This window comes from Crocuta crocuta, unplaced genomic scaffold (assembly GCF_008692635.1).
Source record: "Crocuta crocuta isolate KB4526 unplaced genomic scaffold, BGI_CrCroc_1.0 scaffold2720, whole genome shotgun sequence".
Lineage (NCBI taxonomy): Eukaryota > Metazoa > Chordata > Mammalia > Carnivora > Hyaenidae > Crocuta > Crocuta crocuta.
The window spans coordinates 27,816-36,149 of record NW_027531055.1 but is presented as its reverse complement, the minus strand read 5'-3'; the positions used below and the strand labels follow the sequence as shown (position 1 = coordinate 36,149).

The window sequence follows — 8,334 nt, the reverse complement described above, 5'->3', positions numbered from 1 at the left end:
CGCGCTCACCTGCCCCAGGAGAGGGCGGCCACGGCGAGGGCGGCCGCGCCGGCTACCGAGCACACCACGACAAGCACTGCGGAGAAGGGGCGCGGTCAGGGCGGCCTTCCGGGCGGGACCCCGGCCCACCGAGACCTCCAGACCCACAGACCTACCGAGGGCGAGGCCGTCACCGCGCCCGCCCCGGGGCTCCAAGGGGGACATGTGCACCGGCCCAGACGACACAGGGGAGCCCAAGGAGGTGCGGGCCGTGGGCGCAGGGGCTCCCCGAGTGGAGGGGAGGCCCAGGTCGGGGCCCTGGCGGCGCTCCGAGAGCCCCAGGGTGGCCGCTGCAGAGAGAAGACAGGCTGAGGCTAGAGCACAGGACCGGCGGGGATCAAACGTGGTGGGGAGACACAGGCACACGGGCTGCGGCTCACCGGGCTCCAGGGGCCGCTGTCCGGCTTCAAGCTGGGGCTGGGCGGTGAGCATGGAGTGCCGTGGCTCCTGCCGGGCCAGCTCCTGGGCCAGGAAGTCGATCTCCTCCTCCAGCCTGGGCCTGGGCAGGCTCTCCCCTGGGGAGGGGGAGGGGCCATCAGGTGGAGAGGGTCCCAGCCCCTCCCCGGCAACACTGGCCGCAGGCGGCCCTGCAGAGAGGGTGAGGCCCATCCAGGAACCGGCCTCCGGGCCTAGGCCTCTTTCTCCGTCCAAGCTCCTCCCAGGCACCCGTGGTGGCCAGGGGACCAGGTACCAGCCTGCCTGCCAGCCCTGGCCATCCTGAGTTGCCATGGTGACAGCTGAAGGCGGCCCATATGAGCAACAGCTTTCCCAGGGAAGGGGGGGGGCAAGGCAGTGGAGGAGTCAGAGGAATGTGCCAAGGCCAGGAGGAGAAGGGAAGGGGTGCCCCTCTGCCCCTCACCCACCTGTTACCCATGCATCACTCCACCCCTTCTCTACCAAGACAGGCAGTGACTCAAGCAGAGGGGAGGGGCCCCATTCCGTCCCCCTCACCCCCACCGAGTCAGCAGCAGGAACTGGAGGCATCTGTCAGAGTGCAGCTTGTGTCTGGGCTCCCCCCACCCCGTCCCTCGCGCTGGGCAAGGTGCCAGGGCAGCCCAGGGGGTGGGGCTTGGAGAGCTCTAACCCCTCCCCTCCTGGAGTTACCCCCGCATTTCCCACCACACACCCCTTGCCCTGGTAGGGGCTAACTGCCCCAGGCCTCGGCGCACCACCAGGCTCAGGACTGGTGCCGTCCGGAAAGATCACCAGGCCACTGGAAGACAGAAGAGCCTCTGACACTTAGGAGCCAGGCTGAGTGGCAGATGTGTCAGGACGGGGGGAGGGGGGGGAACACGTCCTTCTCTCCCATACCCACAGGCCGGCGCATCCTGGGTACACAGAGGCCTTGTTGATCCTCCTGGAAGGGCTGAAGGCAGGGCCCACAGACGTGCGCGCCTGGGGGGCACCGTGCCCGCCTCTTCAGGGCGCAGTCCAGGCTCCCAGGACAGACGGCTGCATCTAGAAAGGAAGCAGAGCCAGGTCACCGCCCTGCTCGGCTCAGCCGCCGCACACAGACAGGGCTGCCCTGGCCACTCCTCCCCCACCGAGCTGACCCAGTCCGGCCTGGCTCCGGCCATTGTTCTGGGCAGGCCCTTCCTCCCAACAGCCAGAAATCAGGACCAGGAACACAGCAGCCCCAACACTTACGGGAACTCCCCAGCCCCACCCACTCCCCAGAGTCCACTCGGGAGGCCTGAGCCCGCCCAGCGAGGAAGCCGTCCCTCGCTGGCTGGGCGGCAGCACCAGCGTGCCTGGCCAGGGCCCGCCTCAGCTCTGGACCCTCCGTCCAGACTGGGAGTCCTGGAAGGTGAGGCCCAGGTCCCCCTCTGACAGGGGCAGCGCACGATGCTGGCCGCTCACCTCTCCCACATCAGGCTGCCCTGCAAGTCCCGCCAGGCCCTCCCACAGCCCGAGAGCAGAGCTGGAAGACGGCGCAGAACAAGGGAAGCCAGCCATTCCCCTAGCGTGTGACCGGGCCCCGCGCACAGAGCGTCACCAGCGCACAGAGAAGCTGCTGGGTTGGGGAGACCCAGGGCGGGGTCTCACTTGCTTCAGATACAGAAGCCAGGCCAGGGTCACTCTTGCAGCCACGCTGCCAGGGACCGGGGAGTCCCTGGGACTTTGGGCCTGAACCGCGGTGTCCTGTATACATGGCCAGTAGGCCTCCGTGCCTGCGTCCCTTCTCGGTTGCGGCTGAGCTGCCTCAAAACTAGGGAATGTCCTAAGGCCTGGGACACGGGTCCCAGTTACGGGCAGCAGAGTCAGAGGACCCAGGAAGATACAGCAGGCCCATCAATCCTGGCCAGGGAGGCTGGAATGGGGCATCTCCGGAGGCCTAGCCCCCACCCCCACCCCCACCCCCCAAACTACAGGAGGGCCATGAGGGCCCAAGGTACGTGAGGGATCACAGAGTTCCTGGCTCTGTCCTTCTCCAGACCTTGGCTGGCCTGACTTGGTTTCCTTGGTAACCTGATATTCCCAGCCTCCAGTCTGTAGGCAGGAGGTCCCAGCAGCCCTTGCGGCAAGCGGGCAGACTCCCATCCTGGGGACCCCATCCTGCACCACCTTCGGTCAGCAGGTGCCACTATCAGAGAGCTGGCCTGGGGCGTGGGCTAGTTAAACGTTAAGCCTGTGTCACCACATGAGTCTGCACCCCACCCACCAGCTGGGTGCCCAGCTGGTGCTCCTGGGGCTGAGAACCCGGAGTGCCAAGGGCAGAGGCCTGAAGCACAAAGCTGGCCCCAGGGGTCTGGGTCCCAGAGGCCTTCCTACACTCCAGGTCCTCCAACCTAGAAAGACATGGCTGCTGCCTGGCCAATCCTGGGAGAGCCCCCTCTCCGGCCTCGGGGTGCAGCAAGAGGTCCCAGGAACAGTGGCAGCTGGAGAGTGGCTGGCACCTCACCCCGAATCTTGGAGGGCACAAAGCGGATCAGCGGTCGGGATGGCACACGCCCACGCCAGGGGCTCAGCACAGAGGCTGCATTTCCTCAGGAGGCCCCACCCTTCATGGTTCTCATGCCAAGTTCTCAGCAGGCAGCCTCCATGATCCCTGGCCAGCCATGCTCCGGGCCCCTGCCCGGGGGTGCTATGCCCAGGAGAACACACGGAACCATACGGCCCAGGTTGGCGCCCCAGCTGCACCACCTACCAGTCACTTAACTTCTTCGTACCTGTTTTCTCACCTGTAAAATGGGCTAAGAATAGCACCTCCCCTATGCTGCTGCCAGGGGAAGTGAATGAATGTGTGAGCAGTCTCCCAGTTCAGCCCTGGAGTGGGGGTGCATTTTGGATCCTGGGTTCCCGCAGACCTTCGGGCCTGGAGCCTCACTGCCCATCTGGGAAGCAGGCAGAGTCTCCCAGAACGCTGGGCTCCTCAGGCTCTGCCGAGCCTACCTCGTGGGAGGGTGGGGAGTGCCCTTTGGCCCCTAGCGCATAAGGGGGACCCTCCAGGGCAGAAGGTGAGGGAGGAAGCTCCGGACTGGAAGGCCTCCTGCCCCACTGAAGCCCGAACAAGGCCCTAGGCCTGGGACAACTCGGACCCCCCCACGGCAGCAAGGTAACGTCCGTCCCCACCACCACGCGACGCACCGGGCAGGCAGCCCTGGACCGACACCAGCAGCAAGGCCGGTAGGCACCCGGGGCCAGACCCGCACCCGCGGAGCCCGAGAAGGGCGCGCACGGACGCGCACAGCACAGCTTCCCAGCGGCGGCCGGAGAGAACCCGACACAGACGCAGACGCAGAACAAGCCCACGGATCCAGGGACAAAGGCCAGACGCGCGTGAACTTCAGGTCCGCCGCCAGGAGCCCAGNGGGTGGCGCCTCCAGGCTGCGCCCCCTCCCCCTTCCTCTGGTCCTGATTCCGCCTCTTCGCTCCCGGCCTCGGGGCGCCCCAACTTCTGCGGTCTCTGCAGCCGGGGGCCTTCTCCGTTCTCCACAGAGCCGGCTAGGCCTCGGGGGGCTTCCGCGGGACCCTCTAACCTCGGGTCCCCTCTCTGTCGTCGGTTCCCCATCCAACCTCCACCCTTTCGGAGCGGGGAACCTGCCTGGGGCCTGGAGGCGCGAGCCCCAGGGACACAGAGACACCAGCGCCCACGGGCGGGGACGTGCGTCCGCACCTGGGCACTCAGGGACGCACGGGCAGCAGCAGACACCCGCAGGGCGAGGCCGGCCTGGTGACCGCGGGCGGGGACGGGGCGCTGCTCTCCGTGAGGCCGCCAGGGGGCAAGAGCGACCTGGAGCGGCCGGGAGCTGTCCACGGTCCCTAGGTGACAGCCCTCAGCTCCCTGAGGCCTCGCGACAGCCAGCACCTATGGGTGCACCCCTGTTACAGCGCACCGGTGCCTCCGGGGAGCACAGCCACCCCGCCCACCTGGAAGCCTCCCTGGGGCTCACCTCGCCGAGAGAACAGGGGTGAGCCTCCACTCCCGACGCTCTTCTCAGCCCTTTGTGTGTCACAACTCCAAAGGCAGGGCGGGCTGCCCTCGGGCTTGTGACACGGCTCAAACCCCCAGAGCAAGCACTGCCATTCTCCCCCAGGGCAGTGACCAGACCGAAATAGTGTCTACACTCACTTTCTAGAAAAGTTGGGGGCAGGGAGACACAGGCAAGACCATGNAGGTGTCCCCGGCCTGCGGGCGAGGGGCACGGCCTCAGCCTCCGCCGCCGGGAGGCCCCCCAGCCGCACCGCCAGCTCCTACCCGGCCCTGGAAGGTCACCCCTCGGAAGGCGCGCTCGTCGAAGCCGTAGCCGCGGCTCAGCAGCCGCTGCACGAACACGGGCCCCGCGCAGTAGTGGGGCAGGCGGGCCCGCTCCCCCGGCGCCCTGGCCTGCAGCTGGGACGGGCGGGGTCCCGGCCCAGGAGGAGGGCTGGCCGGCGGGTGCTGCACCCCTTCCCCCACACACACCCTCGGCCACGGCCAGAAGGGCCGCCCCCGGGGACTGCGCCCTCCAGGAAGAACGGCGTGACCTGTGGAGACCCCTGCCGCGGGGACCGGCACCCAGGGAGCAGCAGGCTGGCAGCGACCTTGGCTCGTGGCCAGAGGACCAGAAGCCCCAGGCCCTCCGCACGGAGCTTGGGCTGGCCCTTTGTCCCCCGCTTTCCCACCCCCTAAATCTGCCTGAAACCAGACCCAGAGAAGACAGGACGGGGCCTCTGTCGCCACCGGAGCCCACAGACTCGGTGCTTCCTCTCGAGGTCTGGCAGACGCCTGACGCTCCGCCTGGGCGAGCACCTCCGTCTTCCTTTATCGGTGCCAGTGTCTAACCAGCGGCAGAGCCAGAAGCCTGGCCCCCCGACCCTAAGTGCGGTTCTTCCTGCTGCAACCAGTCCAGTCCCCACGCCCTTCACTCCGGGCGCCCTGCTGCCACAGGGCCTTTGCTCCTCCCTCCGTCCTCCACATCTCGCTCTAGGGTCAGGCCTCAGGGAGGCCCTGGAGGAGGGGAAGGAGGCCCCACCTGACCCCACGTCTGGCTGCAGACGGCGCCCACAGCGGCCTCCAGCTGCTGCACGGTTGTCACCGGAAGCCCCATCACGGACCGCAGGAAGTGCACGGTGTAGAAGAAAGCAGAGAAGGCCTGCGAGGGGTGCAGGGTCTCGGCACAGACCCCACATGCTCCAGGGCACCGCCCCCCCCGCCCCCCGCAGCCCCTGCACTCACGACGAAGTTGCCAGCCGCTGGAGGCTGGGAGACACCGTTAAAGGCACATCGGGAGAAGTGGCAGGAGGAGAAATGGGAGAGTCGCAGGACGAGGCCTCGGCAGAGGGCAGGGTCGCTGCCCCCCCCAGGTGGGCCCTGCTGCTGCTGTTGAGGGTCTGCGGCCGCTGGGCCGCGGTGCACGGGGAGTCGTACACGTCCCGGAGCAGCACTTGGGTAGAATCGCCCCTCGGCCAGCAAGGGTGGAAGCCGTGAGTCTGGGGGACTGCAGGGCTGTGAGAGGCCTCGCGCTCGCTCCGAGCTCTGCCCGCTACCCCTGCCCGGGGCCTTTGGGAGGTCTCCCCCGAGGACCTGCCTGTCGAGCCTTTCATAAGTCTCCCCTTGGCAACATCGCTTTCTGCACTCAGGGGCAATCTATGGCTCCCCTCTGTCTGCTGGACAANCCCCCTCCCCCACTTGGCTTTGGCCCACACAGGATGCCTCCATTTCTACCCTGCCAGCTGATGAAGGCCCAGCTTTGGTTCCTGTTGCCTAGGGAAGCCTTCCTCAGTCCAGGCTCTGCTGTGGACCCTTAGCTCCCATGTCTTCTCGCCCCCCTCCCTCCAGGAGGGCACAGTGGTGCGGGTGGCCCAGGGTTGCTAGGGCACCTGGAGTGCTCCAGCCAGCAGCCTCCGGAGGACCTGGTCACGGCCATAGCAGAGGAAGCTGTGGGTGTAGACGCGGTAGTGCTGGCCGTAGAGCTGCAGCCGGACCTCATTGGCTGGATCCTCAGCTGGGCTGGCCGTCTCGAAGGTGATCTGTGTGGAGGCGCCCCCCAGGTCCAAGGCCCCCAGCGTCCCCTTCCTTGGCCGGAACCACCGGCCCACCCAGCCATACTGTGGGGAGTGGAGGTTGGGGTCAGCCGGCGGGTGGGTGCCACGCCCCCTGGCTCACTGGGCTGGCCATCGGGCCCACCTTGATGAAGTTCTCCAGCAGGTAGTTGGCTGTCACCCAACCAAACACCCCCTCCTCCTGGCCCGAGAGGATGTGGGCACCACGGAAATCAAAGGGATACTGGGTCAGCGTCCGGGTCACAGCCGCGAGGACATTGGCCGAGGCCTCGGGACTGGTCAGGCTGCAACACAGGGAGGACTCTGAGGGGCCTCCTTCCCAGGTGGCCAAGATGCTCCTGCGGGGGCGCATTGGGTGCGGCCGATCGGCCGAGCGCGTCCCAGCCCAGCGCCGCTGCCGAGGGCGTGTGGGGCCCACCCTATGCCGAGGCCCTCGTGGAGACCAGGAGGGTCAGGGGCACACTCACTTGAGCAGGCGCATGCCTGCCGTGGCTCCCAGGTAGAGGGGCGTGCCCACGTGGCTCTCCTTGGGCACGTCTTGCAGCGCCTGGTCCAGGCATTCAGCAAGACTCTGGCCAGCCCTGGAAGGGTCGGCTGCGTAGCTGGAGATGCCCCCTCCTAGAGGGAGACAGGGAGATGGGCCCAAGCCCGCCAGGCAGCCCCTAGGAGAGCCACGGGCCGGAGGGGTGGGACCCTGGGCTCCTAAGCCAGGTGGCAGCTGAGACACACCTTCCCAGCGTACGCCCTCAGGGACAAGGGGCCCACCTGCCTTGGGGACACCCAGAGTCTCTAAGGCGGCTGCCTGCACGTGGGCGTGCCCCCAGGTGCCGGGTAAAGCACTAGGCATTGTCAGTCTGGCCTAGCCTCCCAAGGGCCCTGCCTGGGTGTGCCGGTCTTGGGCCAGGCAAAGCCCAAACCTCCCGGCCACTACCTGCGGCTCACTCTGTGGAACGCACACTGCTCGTAGCCTCCCCCAGGCCCAGGGTCCCAGGCTCCTTCCCGGAGCAGGCCCAGCGGCATCACGCGAAGGGGCCTGACGTCAGAGGCTAAGGCCAGAGAGGGCCCCCGAGGTCCTACAGTGAGAGCAGTGGGTGCCTCGTGCTCAGGGGCCTTGCCGCGTACGCCGCAGGAGCTGTGTTGGCCCACGATGCCTGTGTCATTCTCCCTGTCTGCAGGCCGCTTGTAGACGAACGTGGATGTGTGTGAAGAGCCAGCGTCCAGGACAATGCCATACTGGGAATGGGGTGGGGGGGCCTGAGGCCATGCCCCCCAGCTCCCCGGGTCTCCACCCTACCCCACCCTGTGGCAAGATTGAAACCTTCAGAATAAAGTCCTGGGGCTCAGGCGGCAGGGACCACTGCAGAGACACAACTATTTGGGGAGAGGACGGGGTCAGGGGTCGACAGCCAGGAGCCCTTTTCTCCTCTGACTGCAGGAAGCTTCCTGGCCAGGGCAAGCTGGAGGGTTATGTCAGCGTCAAAGTCCTGGGGCCACCCTCGGACGCTTGCCTGGGGACATGAGGTGCCCAGGCTCCAGGAGAGAAACGCACCTCAGAAACCCTAAGGGGCCGCACGGGCCTTCCTCTCAGTTCCAAGGGCCAGATTTCCAACAGTGCGAGCTGCGCTGGAGAACACGCGCTCTTGAGCAGAGGAAAGGGGCCGCTCCGGCTCTTCCCCAGCCTGGGACCTGCAGCAGCCGGCTGACCAGCCCTGACCCAGCCGCGGCCCTTGGCTACAGAGCCAACTCCAGCGACAGCCCATCTCGGGCTCCCTGGGCTCAGAGCACCCCCCCCCGCCCCCGCCAAGCTCT

The 8,334-nt window shown here is 67.3% G+C and overlaps 2 protein-coding genes across 2 annotated transcripts in view; both read right to left on the bottom strand.

The window, feature by feature from the left end:
• The window catches only part of NPDC1 (neural proliferation, differentiation and control 1), a 4,577-nt gene extending 526 nt beyond the window's left edge, over positions 1 to 4,051 (bottom strand). Inside the window, exons 1-6 of the mRNA XM_077771002.1 lie at positions 3,936 to 4,051; positions 3,628 to 3,824; positions 1,351 to 1,497; positions 420 to 554; positions 156 to 329; positions 9 to 76 (exon numbers count right to left, since the gene is read on the bottom strand). Of these exons, the coding sequence (XP_077627128.1) occupies positions 9 to 76; positions 156 to 329; positions 420 to 554; positions 1,351 to 1,497; positions 3,628 to 3,824; positions 3,936 to 4,051 (837 nt within the window). The remainder of the gene's footprint in view (positions 1 to 8; positions 77 to 155; positions 330 to 419; positions 555 to 1,350; positions 1,498 to 3,627; positions 3,825 to 3,935) is intronic.
• Positions 4,052 to 4,164: 113 nt separating this feature from the next.
• On the bottom strand, positions 4,165 to 8,285 carry ENTPD2 (ectonucleoside triphosphate diphosphohydrolase 2). Its single transcript, XM_077771001.1, is given in 10 exon segments — positions 4,165 to 4,302; positions 4,739 to 4,873; positions 5,496 to 5,615; positions 5,699 to 5,823; positions 5,826 to 5,952; positions 6,343 to 6,570; positions 6,650 to 6,809; positions 6,993 to 7,143; positions 7,641 to 7,815; positions 8,136 to 8,285. Coding segments are annotated over 10 exon segments (1,509 nt in total).
• Positions 8,286 to 8,334: the final 49 nt, after the last annotated feature.